General features: G+C 40.9%; 1 protein-coding gene across 2 annotated transcripts; it reads right to left on the minus strand.

The window, feature by feature from the left end:
* Nucleotides 1–329: 329 nt before the first annotated feature.
* DCUN1D1 (defective in cullin neddylation 1 domain containing 1) lies at nt 330–26,571 on the minus strand. 2 transcript variants are annotated; one of them, XM_064665990.1, is made up of 7 exons: nt 26,262–26,571; nt 12,118–12,334; nt 10,678–10,846; nt 9,995–10,125; nt 5,421–5,503; nt 5,086–5,182; nt 330–3,593 (listed from the first exon to the last, which is right to left on the minus strand). In XM_064665990.1, exons 2-7 carry the CDS (start codon nt 12,290–12,292, stop codon nt 3,514–3,516), a joined length of 735 nt encoding a protein of 244 aa, XP_064522060.1. In that variant the 5' UTR covers nt 12,293–12,334; nt 26,262–26,571; the 3' UTR covers nt 330–3,513. The 2 variants fall into 2 exon arrangements, with proteins under 2 accessions (XP_064522060.1, XP_064522059.1); XM_064665989.1 differs by lacking the exon at nt 26,262–26,571 and adding an exon at nt 20,381–20,536.
* Nucleotides 26,572–26,860: the final 289 nt, after the last annotated feature.

Below are 26,860 nucleotides of genomic sequence, written 5' to 3' on the forward strand. Positions count from 1 at the left end.
CTGAGAACTTGAAGACCATTTAGCAGAAAAACTTCCAGTTAAAGTGCTCGGACTTGGGCCTGAGTTACAGGTGCCTGTTTAAACCATCAGGAGCAAAATTCTTGGTCTTTACTCAAGCAGATACTTCTACACATTGGTACTAAACCAGCTACAGTTCTACAAAGCTTAGACCTATTTCTGATAAATGAAATTATAATTTCATCAAGTATTTAATGCTGCAGTCAACTCTTGGAGAGCTCAGAGGACTGAAGGGGCACCATGGTTTAAAAACCAAACACAGTCACTGTACCATACTCAAATAAAATCTACAGAGACTTCTGGCAACGGTATTTAAATAAAGTGTGAATGACAAAAGTTTATTAAATGCATTCTTAAAAAATTATATCTTTCTTAAATAAGGATTTCTCAGCGCGGATTTCATTGTAAAACAGTTTTGAAGCAGGTCGTAAGTTACTTATTAACAGGTCGATAAAAAAAAGTCACTTCACTACTGTAGGATGGTCTTCAGCCACATTTAAACCACTGCAGTGTGTGTGGTGTCTTCCTTCACATGCTAGGGAATGGCAATGCCGAGGGCTGGGAACACCGGCTCCACGGGGACTTGTACACATGTACAACAAGCACTTTTTAGATTATTTTTTTCCCCAAAAAGAAAAAACAACTTACCACGAAACTGTATTTTATGCAGAAGACAAGTATTCCATGCTTTTCCCCCCCCCCCACTCCTTAAAAGAACATTCCAGAAAAAAGCCTTACAAATAATACACTGAAACAATGCAGGAGAAGCCTCAGTCATGGCAATTTCACTGGAGCTTTATTGCCTCTGTTGGTAATGAGAGGGATTGTAAGAAGTTACATTTGAACTTACAGAGATATGTAAATGACGGTTTTTTACTAAATATAATCTCGAGATTAAGTGTTTTATATCAGGGCACTTCTAATTTTGTACATTTTTTTAATGTATAAAAACAGGTTACAAACTTGATGTTTGCCTTCTTTTTTTTTTTTCTTTGACATTTGGCAAAATTAAATCGATCCATTTGTGGGGAGATCATCGAATTGAAGACATTAAGCACTTACGAATTAAAGCAATCCAAGGAAGCAACTGACTGCATTCTTAAAAAAAAAAAAAAAAAAAAAAAAAAAAGAAAAAAACCCACACAAATATATAAAGGAAAAACACACATGGCCACATCCAAGCACGTTTCAATACAAAATATTCCCTGTAATCAGGCATTTTGTCCTTAAAACAACACCCTGTTAAATCAATGTTTCTTTCAACTTCAGTCATTTTGAAAAACTTTTAAGATGCCATGATAGCACAAATAACCCCTTTTCTGCAATAAGTCGAAGTTTTATGTATTTCTTTATAATTACACAGTAATTATAAGCATGTAGTACCAAACTGATGACAACACTATTTTGTTGAAAAGATCTTGCATTCAAAAGGAATAGTCTTTAAAACACCACGGCATTTCGCCACTGCCCAATCTCAGACTTTTTGGAGGGACAAGTCTGTATTGGGATAAAAAGCAAGTCAGTTCTCCTCTCCAAACACAGCAATACTTGAACTAATCAATCTGAAACGGTACCAAAACCCTCAAGACAGAAAACAGCACGCAGAGATACCTTGTCGAGCTTTTTTCCACCCCACCCACCCCTGTAATTTAAAGTCCCCATTTATATTTACACAAAATTGAGAAAGGATATACTGAAAGCAGCAAAACACACAGTTTTTGGCATAGCCAATTCCAGTAGCTGGAGCAAGTTTGCAATGTTTTTGTGGAACTGTATTTTTGGAATTAATGCACAAGTGGATTTGCTAAAAGGGCACTGCTGGAAGGGGAGCCAGCCTTAAGGGCAATTTCAGAGAGTACAAATAAAAAATTTTCATCCGTTTAATATTTTTCAATTTTTCCCTAAAACACTTTTAGCATCTGCGTAAAAGTGTGCTGCTGTTTAGTGCAAGTACCAGTGACTCATCTCAAAAATAATTCTGGCCTTATCACAGCACTATTTAGAGCACAAACTCAACCCTCTCTCCTCACTTGTGACTCCGGTCTGTCTCCTCTCCTGGAGCTTGTTCTTTCCAGCTTGTTTTACAGAGCAGGATTTTTCAAATCTCTTCACAAGTAACTAAGTGAGGAGTAAAAGACCACAAAAGCAGCTCAAAAGTTCTTGTAATATTAAAGATAAAGAATAATTGCATCTGATAAAACCTGCTTTAAACCAAATGAACTTGATTTAGTCAAACGCATAAGACAGTAAAAAGTAGTGATCAGCAAAATAATTTAAACAAACAAAGCCAGTGTAGTAGTTTGTATCTGATCTGTGCTTGTTTGGGAAAGCTTTACTCTTAATTTCTATATTTGGCAACCACAGTGATATGTCAATTTAAGGAAAACTCAACAAAATAATTGAAAAAAGGGTGTCATCCGTAACGGCAGTACCTCTATGTTACAAAGATTTAACTTATCAGGATAATGGTTTCAAAACCTAGATTCACATCAAACTCACCAGCTTCTTGTACAACAGGGCCATTTGCTTCATCATACCTCAACCATAAAAGTTACACATCTCAATTTAAAATACTGTATTGTGTAGCAAACAGTTAAGACACAAATTCAGTATATTCAAGTTTTCGATTTCCACAGAAATGAAAAACCTTTCTTTGACAGACAGATAAGCATTTCAGAACTGCAATGAAATCTGATTTCTTAGACAGTAACCTAGGGAATATTGGATGCTATGAGGACACACACAGCTCATCTCACTGATGTCACTGAGGGCTCTGACATCACACGTGGGTGCTGTAAGTGCACAGAGTTGTGTCGTAGCTCAGCTGCCCTCGCAGCCAGCTGGGCACGATCAAACCAGGCAGGGAGGCACCGAGAGACCCCAGGATCAACAACCTTGGGCTTTCTTGCTTAGTTCTGTATTTGTTTTTACCAGGTACTCAAACTCACTTAGACAATACCTGCACTTTTCCAGAAAAGAAAAAACTCGGACCCAGGACACTTAAATATATCACTCTTGCAGGAAGTGCTCTCAGTACAGTCTTTGCAACCAGCCCCAAGTGTATATTTAAGGATTCGTTTAAAAATTGTTTCGATGTTGATCTGTATAATTCAGATGCCATACAACAGTTGTCTGATGATGACCAGCATTGTGCTTTATGTGAAACCAGAAACCTCAAAATAATTATAAAGCTTCTAGGACTTATGGGAGATGAAACTAGGGTGATCCACCAACAAAAAATAAATCCATGATGAAATCCACAATGTTGGAATTTTAACGGGCAAGAGTGGTCCAGACTAGAAGAAAAGCCCAAACCACCAGGAGAAGAATGAAATATGATATGGTCCAAGATGTATCCTTAAAGGTTTGTCTCAACCCTCAGCCATATTGTGAGGATTGATCTTCAGTTCAGTCCAGCCAGCAGAAATTGACTGTGCAATTTTCCATTTCAGGTATTTGTACAGACTATGTACACTCTAGAAGGGTCCTTTAGTGCTACACTGTCGTACTTTTTGTCCCAGCAATTTGAGGGCGTGCAAATTCCACAAAGTCATCAATAAGAACTGGCCATGCCCCTAAAAGATAAAAACACCAGAACATAAGAACTCTGTTCAACAAGCCATTCTTTTAAAAGCTTCAGTTCCAAACAAGCTCTTTACTTTCCAGTCTTAAACCAGGCAGAGTTTCTACCTAAAAAAATCAGAATTTGATTTTCTTGCTTGAAATTTAAGAGCTGGTTAAAGATTTCTGCTTCCTTTAAACCCATCTCTTTCAAAGGTCATCTTCCTGACAAAATAAAACAAAAAAAATGCCACCTCCATTAAAAAACAAAACAAAACAAAACAAAACAGGCACCAGGACTCCAACTTGACCTGCAGGATGGCAGTAGCTGCTTAAGGAGTGTTGAAGACTGGATGGAGCAGTTCACGCTGTGAGCAGCAGCATAAACAGAACATTCTACAGCATTTACTGCTCACAGTATGGTTTGTATCAATGCCAAGCTCATCATCTGTTAGAACCAGCACACTCAGCCACACCTGAGCACAGCCAAGCACACCCTGACAGTCTGATGCCCCAGAAGGCTCCTGTAACACTCCATACACTCCTCCACATTCCTCACCAGGAGGCAGTTGAAATATATAACAATATTTTACACATTATGGGCAGCCATAACCAAAGAGTTCCCAGTCTTGTACATGATGGTCACGTGAAGGTTAAAAATAATCATGGGTGGGGTTTTGGTGGGCTTTTTTCTCCTTCGAATATTTTTATTCCAAATCATTCAAATGTATTTTCTACCTTTAGTCTTTTTAAACTACATGGATTTATCACAGGCAGCAGCATTTTCTCGATGACAGGGGAATGAGAACTGCTCATAATTATTAAATGAAGTTGTAGAAGTTTGCTCCCCTCTGCTCTGGAGGTATCACAAGTTTAGTCTCCTCCCCTCACGGAACTGATGTGCTGCCAAGCACTGAGGGGGATCAGCTGTTCTTGGCTACAGATGGGACTGAGGAAGATCGATATAGAAGTTTACAAGAAACACATTTGGTAGGAAGTGACTTATGTTTAGCAATCCCTGGGTGCTGCCAGCTTCACTTCTATATCCTTACATGGCCAACCCTCACATGAACCGAGGCAACCAAACTTAAAAAACATTCTCAGCTACGAAATGCAGTAAAACCAGAGCACCCTACACAGAACTGCCTGGGCCATGGGTCAGTTCCTTGGATGAAGATGCCAAGAACTGCTCCCACCGACAGAGAATTCATGGGTTTTAAATGCACAAATATCAGGGTTTGTCTCAATAAGAAAGAATTTGTGTCTGAGCTCAGACAGAAGAAAAAAAGAAAATGGATTCTATAGAAGTTTCAGCATTTCTTTTTTAAACCTGCAGTAACAAACAGATGTTTACAACATGCATTAAAGCAGCTCTGACTGGGCTTTAGATCACTGGGGGTATTCTAATTATGCTGTTATTAGACAGCTGTGCCAAAGCAGACACACATTAATGAATGTAGCATTAAACACAGTTAGAAGTTAATGAAAGAAAATGGAAATGTTTACCTTCCTCATCATAGTTAGACATATCATCTGCTATCATTGTACTAAAGTCTAGAAGAAGGTTCCAGGTATCCTTAGGAATTGATCTTTTATGATGTTCCTGTTCAGAGGGGTAGAAAATTTATATTTTTAAAAAAATAAATTAAAACCTTATTACACATTCATTTTTACTGTCTTGGACACATCCATATCCCCAAAACGTATTTCTCTTGTACACACTATGAACATCTGGGATTTGGGTCAAGACAGTCTATTTCATCTACTTGATAATTTAAACATGTTTATCTTCCAAGTTTTGAAAATACTGCAATCCAGCTTATGTAAAGATTTAAACTTACCAACAAAAATTTGTTCCACAAGTCTAGAAATTTAAATCTTCCATTAAGTACTAAATTCCAGTAGGCAATGGCCATTTCTAAATCTGTAATATTAAAATATATTACTTTTAGAGATATACATATCAAATATATAATCTCCACAAGTATCTAACACTAGGATGAACTATATATTCATAAAGGTGAAAAGATTAAACTAATGCAAATATACTCATGGATCCTTTACAAAAAGGCAACCATAAATAAAGTGTTACACAAGTATGTTAGATTTTGATACTATTGAATATAGAACTGAAAATTGCCCATATTAATATCTAACATATCCAAAACACACAAGGACATTTCATGTGCCTTTTGCTATATAGCAATACATAATTAAATATCAGAGAAATATTTTTGGTTTAGAAATGTTACTGACTTGAAAAGAAAATTTGCAGTATTTTGTAGTGAGGTCTGCTTTCATTTTTTTAAAATATATAAAATACAATTTACATAAAACTGGCCTTTCATGATTTCATTTTTAGAACAACCTTATTATAGGTCCTGCCTTTGTAACAAGGCTTTTGTCAAGTGTTCATTTCTGCAATCAGATTTCCTTGGGAAAAAAAGATCTTTAAGTAGTGTCTTTAAGCAGACAGACAGTTGATGGTGTGTTTGTTGGCATTATTTTGGTCAGGCTGGTTTTGGTTTTGTTTGGGGTTTTTTTGTTGGTGGTTTGGGGTATTGTTTGGTTTGGTTTTTTTCTTTTGTTTGCTGGGAGTCTCTGCATCTTGCTTTTGGGTTTTTTTTGTTTGTTTTGTTTTTTCCCTGAAGATTCCTGTGAAATTTCTGTTTGCTTGGAATCAGTTTCTCAGGACAACTGAGAAATCTGACCTGACCCGTTTCAGAGCAGCCTCTCAGGCACGGGTGCTGTTAGGAGTGCAGCAGTTAAAGAAAGAGCCTGGTTAGTCTGGCATGGAAGGGAAAAGAAAGACAACTCACCTCCCTGGCATGTGCCAAGGGCTAAACTGACATGCATTTACTGTTTAGTAGTGGCAGACAGTAACTTGTTAGCTGACAAAGGCAATTTAGAACCCAGATATGTAACTCTTTGCCCAGTGTCACCTGCATTACCAGGAATTACCAAGCAACTCCTCTGTGCTGCAGAACAAAACACTACTCACTGTGAATTCCCAAATTCAGTATCCTTAGCCAAATACATACAGTGGTCCCAAAAGCCTGCCCATGTAAGTGGCCTATTTTTTTTAAAAAAGCTCTTATATATTTTGCAGTCTAGCAAATTTGTTCCATAAACAATCCTCTTGTGAGAGCGAAGAGAAAAGGCACGGGATCAACTGCACCTCAAGAAAAAAGCCCAAACCAACAACCCAACACCACCACTCCCTTCCCCCAGGATGCCCAAATATTTAAGAAAACCCGGGGAGGTAGATCTTGGAGATGAAATCAACAGCAAACAAAACAAAGCATGAAATCTGCACTGCTGAAGGGAAAATAGATGGTGATTGTGAGTTTCTGAATTGTTTAATATCTGAAATTAAAAGTTCTTTTCGAACAGCAGAGTCACATTATAATGCTTCTGAATAAAATTCATGAAGGATTTTCCAGCAACTGCAAAGGGGTGTGATTTCAGACAAAAGTCTAAGTCTGAGCCTCGAGAAGAAGAGACAGATTAGAAACAAGTCAGTACTCCTCGGTAAATAAGCTGTATGTGAAAATGGCAAACATAATTCGACTGCAAAGGTTTGGAATCTCTCTTCAACAGAAGATTCAGACACAAAAACATGCATTTTAGCTCTCAACTAAAACTACTGTCTTTCTAAAAATTAACAGATACAAACTTCTGATGGAGCTGATCAGTTCCTCAAGGAAACAGATTAGAAAACTAATTTTTATTTACCTGTGCTGCATTAATGGTATGCACACAGAAATGCAAGGTCTTTACAGTGATTTGTAAACAAACTATAAACTATAAACTATAAACAAACTATAAACACACTGTGCATTTTGACATGCTTATCCAGTTTTGAGATAATTCTTGTGGATAAGCAAAGGCTGTTAAAAAATCTCAGGATACTGCAACTTCAAACTTATTGTATGAGTAGACATAATGCCTTGGGACAAACTACATGTTTTAAAAGAAATTTTATGAAATAACAAAATTGGAAGTTAAAGATATAATTTTAGGTTTTCATAAATGTAAGAATGCTCAGGAAAATCCTCATGGATCAAACAGGAAAGCCTCCAAGTATATACTCCATTTTAAGTTTTATCCAGAGACATGCAAGAGAAGCAAACAGTGTTTGAGATGAACACCAGCTACAAGGGGTTCTCCAATGGTATGCAAAATGCACAAGAACTTTTAAGACATCCAAAGTACTTAGACAGCAGTAAGGAATTATGCAGAGGAAATACATTTCCAGAGCTGTGCCTGAACTACTGCACAATGTTTGCAAGATTAGAGACCAATATACATTAAAATCAATTTGCAAGTTCCTACAAGCAGTTATTCAGACACACCAAAATGAATTGCCTAACTAGGAGCACTTACTTTGCAGCACTGTACTTCTCCCAATATTCTTTTCCTTCAGGGTTTCCAGAATTACTCTGCCCTGTTGTAAATTCATGCCTAGAACTGTGTATTTATGAGCACCAAAAGGGCTGGTAAGCATCCGGATTTTAAGCTCAGTACATCACTTCCAGACCCAGACTTGAAAACAAAAGCAATCAAAAAACCCACCTTATACTGTATATATCCTATATAGATCTGAGAAAACTATACTTTGTCACTGTTAGAGCTTAACCTGCATAAAGAAGCTTTATGATGAATGAGAAATAAAGCAAGGGAATTAGTTTTCCTGGTAATTTTTATGGAAGTCTGTTCCATCTGGGACACTCAACAGATTCATTTCTATACAGGACTTGTGAGGGATTTAGAAAAGGAATGCAAGTCTTCCTTGTACCTTAAAATATGGAAAAGAAAATAAAAGGTAAGTACTAAATCAAACAGTTCTGTTATTCTGAAGCTTTGAGAAAACTAACTAAAAAGGGCCATGTAATTATGGTATCGTTGCAATTTGTTCCTTTCATTTTTACCACCTTACAGAGATTCTACAAAATGCTCCTTGTTGTGTAAAGCTGTTTAAAGATTGAAAACAACATACAAATGTTACAATGGTAACCATTAAAAAAAAAACAAACCCTGCAACCATTCACACTGCAGAACAAACTCTACACTGACACTTCCCACATCCTAACTTCTACCTTCCCACGTTTTCCGTGTTGTAGCAGCCTAAAAAAATTAATCTTTGTACAAGACATAAGAATCAGCACATTCATTTACTTGCATGATTCAGATCTGACTACAAGCATGCACAAGTATTTTCTACTGCTTCACAGTACTCTGAAGCTTCTTTAAAGACAATGAAATTCATAATCCAATTGAAAACAAAAAACAAGATACAGAAAGATGTTTAACAATGACAGTTGAAACCAAGACACAGAGTTTTTGGTTATTTACTTATTTTTCAATACTTATTTTAAGCCAAAAGTTGGTCCTTACATAAAAGCATATAAAACTAAAGCAGAAGGCTCATCTTTACACAGCCTGTGAGTACAAAGCTGTGGCAGTTTTCTGTGGCAGTATTAGGGCATTTTCTTTACTAGGGAAAATAAACTTACAAGTTGCCAAGGAAGAACCTACTGGTCTTTCAGTATTTTGCTTTCACTCAAAAGAAGAACAGTTAAGAAGTTAACAGCTACAGAATCATGAAATTATAGTTTATGGCTGATATCTCAATTACAGTGTATATAAATTAATGTGCATTCTGGCTTTTTAACATTACTGCTTGAAAGAAATTTTTGTTCCCTCATTTTTGCTGTTTTGAGTAGACAGAGCTACAGTTTTTCAATTAGTTCCATCTGAACTGTAATGTTCTGAAATTATTTTTAATAAGTGACTCTTCCACTTCACCTGTTACACTAACCAAAGCCACAGTCGGCACATGAGCCCTGAAATAATGAAAAAAGCATTCAATGAAACAAGGGGGGAAAAAAAAGCTGTAGGTAGACACCTATTACCAATAGCACAACAATAGGCATCAGGCCCAGGACACAGTAATCCATTTGTACTTCTCCAATTCTATTTTGCCAAGACATTTGCAAGCATTTTTGGTGTTGCGAGAGACTGCACAAGTGTGTGCTTATTAAAATGGCTTTACAGCTTCAATTTATCCTAAAAGTAGAAATTCAATTAATCTGTTCAGTGCTGCAAATTCTAAGTGGTGCAATTATGTCTTTAATGTAAAACCATAATCCATTGTGCTTACTGAGCACTGCACACACACAGTGAAAGAATAAACCCTCTCTCATAAAATTTTGTAGCCTTTATTAATGATGCAAATATTTCTATCAATTTGAACACCTTAAACTGACATCTATCTTTCACAACACAGAGATGTATTTTATCCCAGGGGTGATTATCTTTCAGACTCACTGGATCACAACAGCACATTCACTTCCTGCTCTAATCAGCCATTTCCTATGTTTATGAACAAATGCTTATGATTAAGAATACATACCTAAACCTTTCTGTCCCGGGTTCTTTGCAAAGTTGAAAGTAAACTGATAAAAATCCTTAAATCTTCCTGGCTCTTTTAATTCTTGTTCCATTTTAGGAATCTGGGCCTTCAGTTTTTCTATGCTGTCACATCTGCAGTTTAAGAAGCATGTTTATTCATGTATTATTCATTTTACCATGAAAACATGAGTTATAACATAAACAAAAATCTATGAACTGTTTGTGGAATACAACTATCAAAACAAAACTCAGGATGCCTTTAATGAGTCTGCACCTATGCAGCAATATTTCATTTCTTTGTTGTTATTTCTTCACATTGCATTTGCACACACTACCTGATACATCAGATCCTATAATCTACGAGACTTTTAGAAAAATGTGATAAAGACTGCTATGCTCTCAGAGAAAACCCAGGCATGCCTGACTGCAAACCAACATCCCTGCTTTACCACCCTGAGCAGCTCTGTGGCAACTGCCTGAAATGCTCACACAACCAAGGCAAGGGGCACTCAAAGCTCACCCCCTTCTTCTCCAATTATCCAGCACACAGACAGCAGATGCATTTTTACAGAGGGAGACAAGTGATGCTGGACTCTCAAAAGTCTCTGAGAGGGCAACGTGACTGAGAATTCCCCAGAACAGGACACTGGATCACACTGTCAACATCCAACATTAAACACTTACCCCAGCTCAGTCATTCCGTCCATGAATTCCAGCTTTGAGAACTCACACTGCGTTGCAGCTCGGAATTTCCATGCAATGATGAGAACAGTAATGCTGGCTGGGTCAAGAGCTAGATCATCACAGAACTGCTGTATACCATCTATACCAATTTTATTTTCATCTTGAGGATCTTTGGGACATAAAAGTAAGTATCAAGAAAAACAGGTATTTGAAAAAGCCAATTTGCTCAAGTATATTTAAGATAAGGAAACATTTTCAAGAAGCCATTTTTGGGATCAGCCTTTGTAAGCGAGTATTTTAAAAACAAAATTAAATTGTATTCTCAATGGTTAAGCTTTAACAATTGAGGCAGTTACTGCAATAAAGCCTCCCATACAATGAAGCTCATGTTATTTTCACTGAGAGACAAAGAAGCACCACAAACATTTGTTTTCTGCCTAATACTATGCATGATATTCTGACTCATTCCACACAGAGCACAGTGGTTCTCTCCCCCCAGGACACTTAATTATTGGCATCTTTGGTAAGGCTGATGATCTGTGTCCCATTATTAGCAGTTGTGCAGGGTCCCTTTGCAAGCTGTACTAATACCCAAATCTGCCCATCAACCACTACCCCAACTGTAGTTTTATGCATTTCCTGGCACCACCAGCATGCAGGAGATTGGACAGGGTAACCTCCAAGGGGAAGTTACACTGCCCCATTACCGATGATTCCAAGTCAGCCAGTCACACTCCTCTTTCCACGGAGGAATCAACATCTGGTCTGGAAGTGAGATGCTCATATTTCAACTGCACTAACAAAGATCTACTAATGCAAGCCAACAAAGACTTCAGGAAAATGGTATTTGGATTATGCACACATATGAAAACTGACAGAAAACACAGCACTCAGATTTTTTCTAAGTGCTAAAACACAGGATTTGTTCTACTGCCCTGAATTCACTGTGCTATCTGTGGTACAGTATCATCGGTTGAACACTGATGATGTAACAGATAAAGAGGTTTTGTTTTCTGTTACACTCTTTGTAATTATCTGATAATAAGCCCAAGGTGAATAAAAATTAAGGTAGAACCCATCCCTGGTATGCCACCCTTCATTTTGTCAGGATCAAGTCCTGAGTCCTGCTTTCCCCAAAAGAATCACCTGAAATCCTCATTAACCACTACAATTTCTCACTGCACACACAATTCCAGCTCCAGACCCTCATCTTGTATAAATGTACTTACACTTACAGCACATAAAGCACCTATATGTAATCCCTGTGAAGCAGAAGCCTACACATATTCCCCTTCTAACTTGTATTATCAGTAATAGAAAAACAAAGCTGAAAGAGTTGGTTAAGATTTCCCAGCACGGGAGCATAGCAGCACTAACACACTGTAATTAAGAATATATACATACAACAAGGAAATAAGCCTTAAAATTCAGGGTACTCACCTTTGTATCTGTTATATAGTTGTTCTAACTTCTTTCTGTCCAATGATCCTTTAACACTCTCTCGTATATAAAGTTCAGGATTTTGGAAAAAGTTGTCTGTTGCAACATCTAACTTCCAGTCATTTTGAGAGAGACAACTCACTGCTGTCTTTTCACTAGATTGTGTGAAGACCATAAACTGACGCACTTTATCCTTCTGTGATGATTTCAACTTGTTCTAGTGAAAACAGACAATACTATAAGTAGAAATATTTACTGGAAGAATAAACAAATAAATGAAAAATCAGTCCTTTCTATGTTTTTTAAATCAGGACTTCTATAATTTTCCCAAGCAATTAAGATATCAAAATATTTGATGAACTGGCTCCGAGGCTGGGGCAGAGCAGGCTGTTGACCAGCTCACCATCCCTGAGCAGGAGGTTGGTGTCCATTGGCTCCCAGCTACTGCAGGACCAGGGCCAGACCTCGAACAGGATCTCCCGAAGTGCCCCTTGATGGCAACAAGGGACTAGGCTGGGTCATCCATTTCAGGGAGCTACACACCGAAATACCTTAAAGACTTTTTTTTTTTTTATGAGATTTTTCACTTTGAAAGTCCTCAACTCCACCTACATAATTTGCAAAACATTCCTGTGAGGAGGCATTGTCTCCATTTCACAGGTGCAGCAACTGAAGCTAAAAAAAAAGGGTAGGTAATTCTGCCAGAGGCGAGTGGGGGAGTGAGTAGCCAAGGTGAGAGCTCTGAATTCCAGGCCTCCTGCCCAGACCCAGAGACATCCCTCTGCTCTAGCACAGAACTGAACGGAGAATTTGCTGCCAGTAACTGATCAGCAGAGAGGGATTCCCAAGGATATTTTTGATGAGGAGAAGCACAGTTAGTATTTCAAGGGTATGAGTTACACAAAACTAAGTGCTGATCAGGAGAGAGCAAACGCACAGATCCTGAGCTACATCCAAATTCAGTTTCAAAGTTCACTCAATGCAGTCAAAGCAAAAGGACTCTCAACGCTACAACTTGGTAAATAAAAGTTCCGACAAAATTTTAAGTCAGGACTTCTTACATGGAGCAAATATTTAATTTTTCGTTTACCTTGTATTCAACCAAAACTTGTATGTTCTGTTCATTATTGTAATTTCCATGGCTCCCTCTCAAGGAGTATGGAGAAAAAGGGCAAAGAAAATCCCAAGACATGATAAACTATCCTCAGCCAAAGAATGAATGGTTTAGGAGTAGTATGAGCTCAAGCTCTTCATTCCAAAGGATAATTACTGTCCAAGCACATTATCATTAAAACAAAGAATTAACACTTCAGAACACAAATTCATCTGTCCTAAAAGTCAGATACAGTTTTCTGTGCCTTGATAACAACGAGTGTGAACACTATTATTTGTAAGAATAGCGAAATTACCAGCTCCAGGTAATTTCACTTTAAAAAAAATACAAGAGCATCACATCTGGTTTAAACCAACACCCACATAATACACTAAACACACCAATACCCTTTAAGTTCCCCGTAAAAAAAAAAATCCCCCCCAAACCAAACCCACTCTACATCTTCAACACTTTGCTGAAGCCAAAATTTTAGCTCACGCTGCAGACCTAACACACTGTGATACTAGGCTACATCATTTTTAAAGTTACAATGTGCTGCTGCTTTAACTCAGTCTCTTGAACAAGTTTCTCAAGCTGGATCTTTTACTCCAAACACGTTTCTGAAGCGGTTCCAGGTAAAGGCCAGGCCATGAGAGCAGTTCCTGTGCAGACCCACTGCTGCCTGTCTGTGCACACTTGGCTCCACAGCAGACATTCAGCACCTTGCAAAGTGAGCTCAGAGTGCCACAGAAATCACCACGCTGACAAATCCATGTGGAATGACTTCCAGAAATGACTAATGCATTTTTAGTTGCAGTTTTTAAAAATGTATTGTTAACTCAGATATATGAAAACAAACCTTTGAATGAAATCCCAAATGAAGATGAAACAATCCCAAATTTAATGTTCTCTATCAATTACCAGCTTCCTCTAATCAGTTCCACAGAGCCAGACTGCTGCCTCGCCAGACTCAGTTGCACTACAGGGCAGTCACACTTAATTACCATAGCTTTTATTTTTTTTCTTTCTTTTTTCCTTTTTTTTTTTTCAACAAAGCTGGTGCCTTTAATCATTAGTTTATTTGTTTTGGGTTTTTTTTAACATGCACACATAAGTATGCATAGCCCTTTGAATGGTGACTATTCCATAAAACCTCAAGAGATTTTGTTCTGCCCTGCTCCTGGCAAGGGTAAACTCTTAAAGCAGTGACAGACCACTAAAAGTCAAGAAGGTTTGGAAGGGATTCACTGTGGATGCTCAGGACCACAAAAGGTGGTGTGTTTTACATGTTGTCACAAAAGGAGAAAGCAATTTATTACAAAAAATTGCCGCTTAAATCCCTTTTATGATAAAATTTAAATGCTACATATGCACATGACCTTTTCCCGTGCTTGGGGCTCCCTACATCGTGACAACATAGAACCTTTTCAAAAGAAGATCAAAAGTGCCAAGAGTCAAGCAGCTAATTACACTAATCAGTACAGCATTTGGTAGTATATTAAGATGCAATAAATCACACTGTTCAGCCATAATCTTTTTCTGGAATAATCATATTTTTACTGGTCAAATATGAGTTTATTTTTAGTAAAGAAGTGCCAAAGCCCTTTCGTTATATTTGATGAATGTTTCCGCAGAAGCTCCACATCCTAAGTGACTGGACACTCTTTGAAGGCCTACTACAGGACAGCAAGAGATGGATTTACTGCTGAGTTTTTATTATCCTGTTATAGCTCTTCCTTCAGCACATTAAAAACCCACACTTCAAGCAGGAACAGGTTCCAAACCTGCACTTTTAAGGACTATTTCTAGAAGCCGAGTGCTAACAGTCTGTTATTGTTTTAAGTGCAACACAGCAGCCAGAGCACCCCAGAACCTTTAATCCTACAGTCATCAGGCAACAAATACCTTACACTGCAGTTGTAAGCACTGCAATGCAACTCAATCCACTTAAAACATCTCAAGTTTAACACCAGCTGAAAAGGAAGACAGAATTTTATTTAACAGATATCTGTCTTGCTAATATATACAAATAAAATCCAATGGAAAACAAATGAAACAAATTCCTAGTCTTACTCTTTGGGTTAAGGGTAAAAGGAAAAATTCAGATCTTCAAGCTTTTGATCAAATTTGTGTGGTACCCAAGCTACCTCTCATAATACGGATGTCACAAGAGAGAGAAGGTGACCTTACTTTTCAAACACAAAGTAACTTCTCCAAATGAAAAGCTGCATTATGCAGATTAATAAAACGACACTAATTCTAATGAACATCTGATTGTACAACACCAATTTAATTTTAAAATTAAAATCTTCCTCTTACCATGAAGTACCAAATTTGAATATTCTAATTCAATAACCTTTCCTTGATCAGATACTTCAGTGAAAGATTCCAAATTTAAAAAAAAAAAAAATACCTGGGCTTTTATTTCCTGAAGTAGTTTTCTCCCCAGTCTAGAGAACAAGAAATGCTAGAACTGATCTACCAACTCTGACCACAACATTGTTTTTCCATATCTTTACACTCAGTTTTTAGTCAGCTCAGATTCAAATATCAGCTCTGCACACTGGTCATCAATATTTTCTGGATAGATGACAGCCAAACGAGGGCTCCACTCTCCTGGATAATGGCCATGGGAAAGAGCAACATCCCACACTGCCTGGACTGGAGAGCTGGGAATCCCCATCAGAACTGTGCTCTTGGACTTTGCTCAAAGGTCATATGTGGCCACCAGCCAGACAAGCAGTGCACGATCAGTTTTGCAGCCCAGAATTTCTTCAGGCCCCCAAAGAAGGCATTCACACAGTCACTCCAGTAACTGCTTTAAACCCTTCCCTTCCCAGGCATCGATACAGCTGATCCCATTCCTGCTCATTTCACTGCTAACTAAGGGAATCTGAACGACGTGACATCTGTGCCTTTGTTTCAGGCAGGACTCACAGAAAAGCCTGTTAAGTTCTCATGCACGTGACAGGTAAAAGCCTTTTCTAAAATAGTATCAACCTCCACAAAGTCTAGGCCTTTGTACTGCCTGCATTTAAACTCCAGCAAGAGCTCTGGCTGCGGGAAGCATCCCTGTGCTTCCTAAGGACCCCACTGACGTCAGTTCAATCCCGGAGTAACGCCAGCCCGCACACAACGGGCTCGGCATCCCAGAACCTCGCCCGACTCCAGCTCTGTCACGGCTTTCTGCGACACTAATGGTCAGGAGAATATCACCCCCGACAGGGCCTGAATCACCCCACCTTGGGCCCTATCCATTAAAGGAACCGACAAGACACCTGCAAATAGCCCGGTTTACAGCTGGTATTCAATAAATACACGGCTAAAGCCTAAAAGGCAAAACCGTGAGCATTTATGTTTGATAAGAAAACAAAAGTTAATCATAACAGGAATCTATGAATACACCGGAGTGCATTTTGAATCCACCAACTGTGATGGCACACATGTGTACTACCAAAAAAAAAAAATCCAAGTTAAAGACAAAACAATTAAAGTGGATAGCCATAGTTTCTGCATAATGTAAACAAACATGTGCTTTAACTACATTTTATTTTCCAAAGCAGTTTCTCTAAGAAGTAAGACAATCAGGACATTTTTAAGCTTCAAGTTTCAAACTGATGTGAAATCCATTTGTCTGCAGTGGAACAGAACAAAACCATTTACAAAGTCTGCTGAGATACAAAATCCAAGGAAAAAACCACAAGCAACATAAAATTAAAACTGCTTTTTATACCTTCTAATGTTCTTTTAGTGGATAAAATCATTTTAGTACCTGCATGCAGGCAGGTCAATATATAGCTAGACAGAAGATGTAATGGTCACATTAACCTGAACAGTGAAGGAAATGCCAAAAATCAGGGCTTTTCCAACTAAAAAAGGACAAAATAAAGCAGTCAGTTGCTTGGCATTCTTAGCTCTGGTATGGGGCAGAAGCTCTATTCAGCCCTCAGAAGCTGCATTCATACCATATATTTGCATTGGCACCATAAAACATGAGTAAAATATCAAGAGCTACATAATAAATTTCACACCTTGTTCTCAGAGTAGTTCATATTTCTGAATAATTTTTTCATGGCTCTAGTTAAAAGTGATTTTACAGCCTTAGTTCAAAGGGATCTCTGGTAAGCTAAGAGAGGAAACAACATCATGCACCATCTTGTCTAGCACTCCAACTACTCTAAGTGTAATGCCAAGAATCTACAAGTTTTACTATGGGACACCAAACCCCAAAATATTTAATATCAACAAACTGCTACAGACATGAATATGCACCACAGAAAATAGCCCTGCAGAACAGCCTGTTGAGTTAAACACTGCATAACAATGTCATGAAGTACAATAACATTACAGAAGACAGCGTCAGACATGGAATTCTTGTAATACTGAATTTTACAACTTCCTGTCAGCTGAGGTTTACAGTAAGAAATTATGTATTTATCAGCATAGAAATATTCTTCAGAGAACACAAACTGGATAGTATGATAGATAATGTAAACAGAGACAATGTTAGCATTTGGCTCTGGATACAGATATGGATACTCACAAACTTGCCTGGAGTACTACACGTAGCCCTAAATTTCTTAAATTATTCAGAATAGTACAGGTAGTAGCTCTTCTCTTTGGAGAAGATGGCTGAGAGTAAAATGGACCAGCTTACTGCTCTGCCTTTATTTGTGGGCACAGCACTTGTCCTCCTGATGAGGTGAAGCAGGAACACCCTACCAGGGAAGTTGAAGAAGACCACTTCCACAGGAGCTGCTCAGCCAGCTCAAAAGAGTGGGTGAAAGAGGCAGACTGCTCTCAGCAATCGCAGCCACTCTGCCGGGGTGTCCCTGAGTGCCGAACAGAAACACTGTCCAAGTTGCCTAAAAGGCCAGAGTGAGCCCACCAGGCTGTGGGGTGTCTATTCCAGGTGCTGGACACAGACAGTTCTAAGGCAGGAAACCTCTGTCCTGAAGGCACTGGCCATTTGGACACTGGTGAGACCAAGTGAGAGCCAGCAGTGCTCCAGCTGGCACTGCTGCAGAGGCAAGGAGAAGCCAGGCCCCAAACCATAACAGCATTTACTGTGCTGGACAGGTTACTTGGCCCCAGAAACCAGGCACAGCCACTGGAAGGACGAGCCAGAGCAGTAGTGCACATGGGCAGGACAATGGGATATCTCTGGATCTCTGTGGAGAAGTCTCCCTACCTTTTCCCTAACCAAGCAGAGGATTTTGACATACCACAAGTACAGGTACAGAATCCTGTGCCCAAGCACTAGAAACAATCCTGTATTTACTACTTCTACAAGCTGCAGCCTGTCATTTAGTTCCACTTCAGTGTCTAGGTCATCCTTTCACCTGGGTGTTGGGAGTCAACAAGCACAACCTGAACACAGTTGTTTGTGCAGGGCTGCACAACTCTGCTCGGGGCCATGACAGAGTATCCACCTTCTCCCTCCAGTCTGATAAATACCAATCTATAGAATTGCTACACAGAATATGGCTGCTGGTTCTTCAGTTTAGTGTTTCCAAGAAGACCAAGCATGAGAGAGGATTCTGCTGTTTCTCACAAAAAGCTATTCTCAGAATAACGTCCCTTACTATTTCTGTAACTTGGCCACTTGCTACAGCATTGTTCAATTTAAATTTCTAACCACGGAGCCAGCCGATAAAATATGCATGTACAAGACATCAACTGTGTATTTACTTTGCATACCTACACTGGATATACTGTGAGACAGCTCTAGGTGATTTTTATGGAAAAAAATCTTCATAAAAAGTTGTGTAACATTACTGTGTAAGTGCTATTTGAGACAGTCCCAGACCTGCAGAATTACAATAAGACACCTTTACAGGCTGAAGTTTACCCAGGCTTCAGTCTTAAGCTCTCATAAAAAACGCAAGTGAATATCTACATCAAAATATTCAATTAAAAATTATACTAGTAACATAGTGACAAGTTTATTAGAGGTCTACACACCACTAATTTAAATGCTGGCTAACCAAATTTTTATGCCAAGGTAACTCCATCAATTAAAGGTGACACTGTAATTTTTTTAATATGTTTTTAACACAACTTGACAGAATAGTATTAACAGTAGGTATAAGATATCCTTATACCAGTAAGTGTACACCAGCAGATGTTAAAGACTCCCTCCTACACCCTTCCTAAGACAATACTGCTGCTATAGAAAAGTACTAATTTAAACTGTACAGGTGCAGCTAAAGCTGTACAACGTTTGTATACAGGGAAAGCTTAGAAGTACAACTATAAACTTGTTCCATCTGGTGCATAAGACACTATGGAAGAAACCAATATGGACCCCTCTTATTTAAAGTAAAAGAATGTATTTTTCTTTTGTTTAGGCAAACAAAACCAGCCAATTTTGTTCCAACCACTGCAGTTTCCCTCTAGAAGAGAGAAGGGAGAAAGTCAGTTGATTTGGGAGTCCACAGCAAATCCTCAGCTATAACGAAAGCAATATCACAGAGAAAATGCAAGAGGGGCCTTTACAAGGTCCCAAGACCTTCACCAGGAGGACCTTTGCAAGGTCCTCATTTACAACCCTTCTATGAATAGGAGCCTCCCCAAAACATAAGAACAATTATCCAGAAATTCTCCAACATAACCCCAGCTTAAGGAGCATCAACACACCCAAGTTTTCCCCGCGAACTGACAGCACTTGATGGGCTCTGAGCCGCCCGAAATCCTGAGGAAAACCCCAGGCAGCCCCCGGCTCCTGGCAGCTCCCTGTTCTCCCTCCCAGCGCTGCCGCGGGCACAGGGCAGGCTCAGGGCACACACCGGGCTGCCCCCAGCTCGGCTCCCCCGCGCCGTCCCTCCCGGCGGTGCTGAGCCCTCGCACCAGGTGCCAGCGCGCCCCTCCCGCCGTGCGGGGCCTCCGGAGGCCTGGGCGGGATCCCGGCGCCCCCCGCTTAGGCCCCTGCCCAGAGCAGCCCCCGCCGCGCTCCCCGCGGCCCCGGCCCGCGCCCCGCGCGCCCTCCCCGCCCTGCCCGGCGGGAGGACGAGGAACCCCCGACCCGGCACATCGTGACGGGCTGCGGAGCCCCCGCACCGGCGCCTCGGCCGCTCCCGGGCACTCAGCGCGCCACGAGCAGGCCCCGCTGCCCCCGGCCGGCCCCGAGGCGCCGCGCCGGGCCGGGAGGGGCCCCAGGCGGGCGCTCACCATGGTGGGGGCTGTGCGGGCCTCTCCCCTCCCGGCTCGGGCGGACTCTGAGGGCGGCGGCGGCGGCGGCGCTTCCTCCGGCGGCGGCGGCTCCGGCTCCTCACGGGCCCTTCCGCCGCCTTCCCCCGCTCATGCGCAGTGCGGGGCCGCGAGCCCTGGCGGGGCCGGCCCGTCCCGCTGTCCCCGGAGCGCCCGGAGCGCTCGGAGCTGAGGTGGGGGCACCGCACCGGGGGGGCTCGGCCCGAGAGGGGAAGGGGGGAAAGGGGAGGGAAGGAGAGAGTCCCCCCCGGCCTCCTGGGGATGTCGGGGGTGGGCTCGGAGGGGGCAATCGGGGGTGGGGGGTCCCAGCGGCTTCTCACACCGGGACCGGGTGTTCGGTCGGGAAAGCTCCCTGTATGTTCTTATTTCTTCAATATCAAAAGTTAAGGGTCAGGTGTGAGCTCCTGTGCCGGCCCCGCCGGGCTCCAGGGGCGTGGCCGCTGTTCCCGGGGGCCTGGACTTGGAAAGGGGCGCGATGGGAAAGTCCCTCGGTTTTTCCAGGATGGATTCGCGAGGGAGGCAGAAGACGTTTGCGGAGCAGCCACGGAGACCTGGGGAAGGCGAGGTCTCGGAGCAGCAGCTTTACAGGCATCTTCGTTCGGGAGCACCTCCACACCTGTAAGATTTCCCTGATTTCCCTGCTCCTGGCTGGGATCCCCTTTGGGGGCTGTGAACAGAAGTAGCCCTTCTGCAGTAAAACAGATGTACTGTCAAAAGAGGCTGCAGTGGTTAAATCACAGTTTGTACCAGTATCCCAGACAGTTGTTTGTTTCCCAGGAAAGCTTACTCTACCTACCGCAGGCTTTTGGCAGCTGAAGAAGTTTGGGGAAGCAGAATATTTGCTGATAAAACTCACAGCCGTGGCAAACTGCTGTTGTAAAGGACAAAGGTTTGAGATCTGATCTTATTCTCTCATCTCCTGCTGAGCTGGGAGCTATTAAAGTAAGCTTCTGTATTTATATTACATGACTGGTATGACTGCACACACTAGAAGGAAATTAAGACTTCAAAAAGACATTCCTCATCATAGATGTTCAGGGTTTATATGTCTATTTTTATGGAAAAGGGTCTAATTTGCTGCTTGCTTACTTTGCTAAAAATCAAAGAAGAACTTAAATGGAGTGTGAGGAGTTAAGTCATGTTTGGTGAGGAAAATCAGGCCTGTCCTGTGAAGTGTCCCGTTGTGCTACTGTTCTGAACAGGAAAATTAAAAGTTGTCTGGATATTAAGCATATGGAAATATGTGTGAATTCAGCTACCCCGAGAGACTGTAGTTGCCTGCATACCTTGAACCCTCCCCAAAAGCATGTTTTTGAAATTGAGGATGGTTGCAGAGTGGCCTGTGTGAACAGCCACGAACACTTGCACATCAGCCCAGTCCACGTGAACCACGGCAGGGGAGACAAAGCCAAACCTGAAAATCTATCTCATCAAGTTACCTAATTGCCATCACTCTGCCGTGCTGTGACAGCCCACCTGTGATCTGGAGACAAATCTGGAAAATTATTGCGACATGTAACAATAATCTGAGAGATGAGCTGTGATTGCAGTGGATTCCTCAGGACAGAGGCAGGATTTTTAAGTGGCTTGTTTTTTCCCTAATGCCTGTGAGCCTTGCTGGTTTCCTGTATTGCAGGGTCTCTTGGTGGGTTTTTGGAGTGTCGGGGGGCACACTGTGTTTGTGTTTAGTGTTTTGACTGACTCGTGATTTGATCGCCCTAACTTACTAAATCCCTCTACATTATGAATTCCCATTGTGAAAGGTATGGAAAATCATACTTAACTGCTTCTAAGCAAGGCAGATAAAAATATGATAAAAAGACGATTCAGTGATATGAAGGTGAAATATAAAAAAATATGTGAAATGCAGATTGATGCTATTCCCAGTGTGCATGCTACTGTTTTTTGGTTGTTTTTTTCCCTATTTTTTACTTATAAGATGAAACTGTACCTGAGAAAAGGAGTAGCTTCCTACTGCCATTTAAGCTGTAAGTCTAGTGTCTGATTTTAGTGGAAGCTGCAGTCTTCTGTCTTGATTTCCAGAGTGCTTCCATGGGTATGTCTGAATTGCTGAACCTGAAGTTAACTTACCCAGAGCTCTTGGCCACCATGGCCAGGCTGTTTGGTGCCTCAGCCTGAGCCAGTCTGATTAGATTGAGTTACCTTCTCCATACATGGCACTCTGCAGTAGGCAGGCACAGACTTCAGACACAGCCAGATTGCCCCAATTCCACTCATATCCACACACCCACGGGCTGGCTGTACCTCTGTAGATGGAGATCTGCATTTCTGTGATGTGTATGCTGTCTGAACCTCACCCTCAGCATTTCTGAGCAAAACCAGATGCTTTGCAAAGCAAGAGGCACCACGAGGCTGCCAAAAGGTGTATTTGTTCGTATTCAGAGTAAGGTGTCTGAATGGGGCTTGTTCCGGGTTCCCTTTGTACAGCTCCCTGCAGGATGAACCCCAGGTCAGAGCAGGGATACACAGCTCTGCTGCTTGTAAACATGACACGTGCACCCAGTGATACAGAGTAGAAGGAAATAGTCATTGTGCAATCTGCAGGCAGCATAATCACTGTGATCACAGTAACATGATGACTTGTTTAATTTATTTTAAGGCTGACATGCTTGCCTTGTTTTGCTGTGTGAGCCAATGATGTTTTATCATCTCATGTGAACCCTGGGAGAACCAGGCAGTGATCTTTTTTTAAATCCAAGTGTGTCAAATGCATAACTCTGAATATAACACTGAGCTGCTTTACCCTCACTAGAGCTCTTGAGCAGACAGATGAGCAAGTCTCATGTTCAGTCAATGTAGAATCTATTTAGTGTAATCTCCTTGCTGAGAACTTCCATTGAGAGCACTTTCTGAGGAAGAGGCTCAAAGCTTTATGAAGTGTAACAATAACCTGGGACAGCTTGGCCTGGAAATGTCTTTCTAACCCCCACATCTTTTTGTCAGCTACTTTATGCACTAGAAAGCGAAACCACAAATTCATCTTACACTGATGGAACAGTCATAAAGTGGTTATGACTTTGGCCCTTTGCTTGCAAATTGACCACATGTTTAACCAAGAGGACAAAGTCTCATGAACTGTCCTGCACAAGGAAATTCAGTGCCACTCTAAAGGCATGAGGTTCCTTGGCATCCACAGGCACAGACCCAATGCTCTGCTCGGTTGTGCTGTTCAGCTGGTACAGATGGAATGTTTGTATCAGCCCATAATGGTTTTTTTCTGCTCTGAAAGAAGCACAGAAGAAGTAAACAGTGTGAGTCCTCCTGTAGGTGTCTGAGCAATTTAGGCTGCAAAGTGACACCACCAATATCAGAAGATCATTAATAGGTTGCAAGGTAGGGTGTTGACCCTCTGTTAAGTTTTTCATCCTTCCTGCATTACACAAGAGGTTAACAAGTTACTACACCCAGTCCAAGGCACTATTAGGAGCCATGTTCCACATGACAGTGTCTCTGGGAGGAAGCAGGACAGATTAATGTGACGAAGGAAAGTCAGGTCAGTGAGCCTAAGAAAGTCTGAACATTTCTCATGTACTCAACCATACCCTGGCAGGCCTGAATAAATTGAAACTTTCCAGGACACCTAAAAGACAACAGAATGCAGGACTTCTGGGTTTTGTTTTTTAACTCATTAGTACTGAGATACATATACTAAAATCTAGACATTTCAAGTAATATGGATTAAGAAATGAAGGGCAGTAAGACATAGCTAGTTGATTTTTATGAGATATAGACATTTTTTAGTTCAAAACTTCTGTAAAACAAGGCATGATCTTTGCAGCCAGAATGGTCTGAAATTTCCCAAGCTGTAATCCAGACAGTGCCATCACAGCTTCAAGATTAAAACCTACACCTTTGAACTGTAAGCAGCTTTCCCTTCTCACTACAAAGAATTACGGGTGATTCCAAGAATTTAGGAGACTGAGACACACTTATTCCCCTATCCTAGTGATTTTCTGTATGTGCCATCTTTAGTTGTTCTACTTAATAAAAATAAGCCATCCCGATTCAGAGCACATATTTTGGTATTAATATATGAAACAGTACTTTTAAGTTGCATGTATGGGAGGTAGGCAGACTGCAGGAGTAATGCAGACATAAAAAGTAAGGGTAGTAAAATGACTTTCTTTCCATAGGATCAGAGAGTAAGATTAGCCCTTCCTCTCTGTCTTGGAACTGCCCACTGGACACTGGAGCAGCAACTTTCCTGGAAGAACATCCATTTGTGATTGTTTTTCTCTTTCACAATTAAAATTTTATCATATCATAAGCCAGTGTTACAAAGTACAACAGAAACAACCTTAGCCCAGCCCCCAGAGGTGATAAAACAGCACAAAGGGAACACACACACCAAGTGAGGCACTGCATGACGCAAACCTGAGAAAAGAGCAACACCTCTTGAGAACAAACAAATCAACATTGTGTCCAATGACTATTAAATTAATATAATGAATGCTTGTAATAAATTTGTTTTACACGCTCTGGTCAGATCTGTCGTTATCTCCACCCTTTGTGCCCCACACTGGGTGCCAAAAAGGACTGTCATAGTTTAACTCCAGCCAGCAGCAAGGTCCCCTCTGTACCATGCAGCTGCTTGTTCACCACCCACCACCTCCCGCTGGGATGGGGAGGAGAATGGGAAAAAGAGCAGTTTAATAATTGAAATAAAATTGAATAAATAATACAACTCTAATGAAAAGCAAGACAACAAAAAGAGCACAAGAAATAAAACTCAAGACAGACAAGTGATGCTCCATACAGGTGTTCAGTCCCCACTGACTGATGCCCAGCCCATCCCCAAGCAGCAACTGGTGGCTCCTGGACAACTTCTCCCAGTTATACACTGGGCATGGTGTTCTGTGGCATGGAATATCCCTTTGGCTAGTCTGGGTCAGCTGTCCTGGCTGTGCTCCCTCCCAGCTCCTCGTACACCTGCTTGCTGGCAGAGCATGGGAAACTGAGAAGTCCTTGCCTTAGACTAAGCACTACTCAGCAACAACTAAAACAGCAGTTTGTTACCAACATTATTCTCACACTGAATCCAAAACACAGCACTGTACCAGCAACCAGGAAGAAGGTTAACTCCCAGCTGAAACCAGGACACAGATTAAAGCTAAAATCCTACTATCACAATTTTAGAACCCAGCAGGACTCCAGACATGTTTTACTTAGTTATTGCTCCTATAATAAAAAATACGGAGTATTCAACCAGATAATCTGTGTTGATTATACAATGAATCCATGTTAAAATAAACAGGTTTTAAGATAACATTAAACAGTAAACACATTGTACACAGCACTGTGCAGCGTTTTACAAACAGAACACAGACAAATAACTCCTGATCTGACTGAAAAGAAGGACTATCAACAGAAACTAATATACCTGTGTTAGTGCACTGGTTGATATGTCCTTTGAAATAGTACAGCTTGTTTTAGTAAAAGAGTTGTATTCCCAGATCAACTAACGTTTTTCCCTACCATTGACTAAATTTTAAAGGTCCTGCCAAAAAACACTCCAATATTCGTTTTTTACTCAGCATGAAGACAGAAGCAAAGATTTTCTAGTAAATACCTAGTACAACCATTACCACAAGGGATACAATACACATTGGAAGCTTTATAACTTTGGTATTGATATTTGCTGTATAAAAGTTTAAAAAACAACCTACAAGTAGAAATTGCCTACAACTGGAATTACAACTTTACCAACAAGCATTGAAAATTATTTATAAATCACTTTGTTCACAAATTTTGCAGTGTTTTGGTTACCATCAACCTCATCAAATAAGAGGAAACACAAGTAAGTATGTACCAAGTGACTTACCTGAAGCCACCATGAATCAGTGGCTGAAATAAGAACACAGTCCTGCCGTCCTGCTTTCCACTCCCTGTGTCCTAATCACTGATCCAGCATGGATTCAGGCTCCAGACCACAGATCTTCCCTGGGTAAAAGCCACAGTAATTGGCAGCCGCTGGACAGTGCAAGAGAGACGGAGATCCCACAGGGATCACTGAGGTTTACTAAAGGCTCTCATTTGGGTCTGGTAACATTCACACTGCTGGGCAGGATGATCCACACCTGATCCCACAGGCTGACCAGCAGGCTCATGGAGAGTGTTACTCTCTGATTCTGTCTCACAGAAGGCCAAGTCTGAACACCAACACCCTTGTTCTTCCCTGGGGACTATCAGCTGGGGCTGAACTACGTGTTCTGTGACCCGGCCCCCCTCTCCCATGGCAGCAAGAGAAAATCATTACAACTAGAATCAGTTCAGATTCATTGTTAGTGGAACACCCATGACTGTTTTTTCCTAACTGCAGCACCATTTGAAAAGGTATATTGATAACAAATTACAGGCAGAGATGACCCTTTTAGCTCGAATACTAAAATACTGATTTTAAACAATAACTTTTTTTTTCTT

Source organism: Pseudopipra pipra, chromosome 10, assembly GCF_036250125.1.
Source record: "Pseudopipra pipra isolate bDixPip1 chromosome 10, bDixPip1.hap1, whole genome shotgun sequence".
Lineage (NCBI taxonomy): Eukaryota > Metazoa > Chordata > Aves > Passeriformes > Pipridae > Pseudopipra > Pseudopipra pipra.

Coding starts and splice junctions, on each gene's coding strand:
- DCUN1D1 (XM_064665989.1), bottom strand. Junction 5,504..9,994: donor CCCGGGACAGAAAGGTTTAG/GTATGTATTCTT, acceptor TTAATATTACAG/ATTTAGAAATGGCCATTGCC. Junction 5,183..5,420: donor TGTGGAACAAATTTTTGTTG/GTAAGTTTAAAT, acceptor CCCTCTGAACAG/GAACATCATAAAAGATCAAT.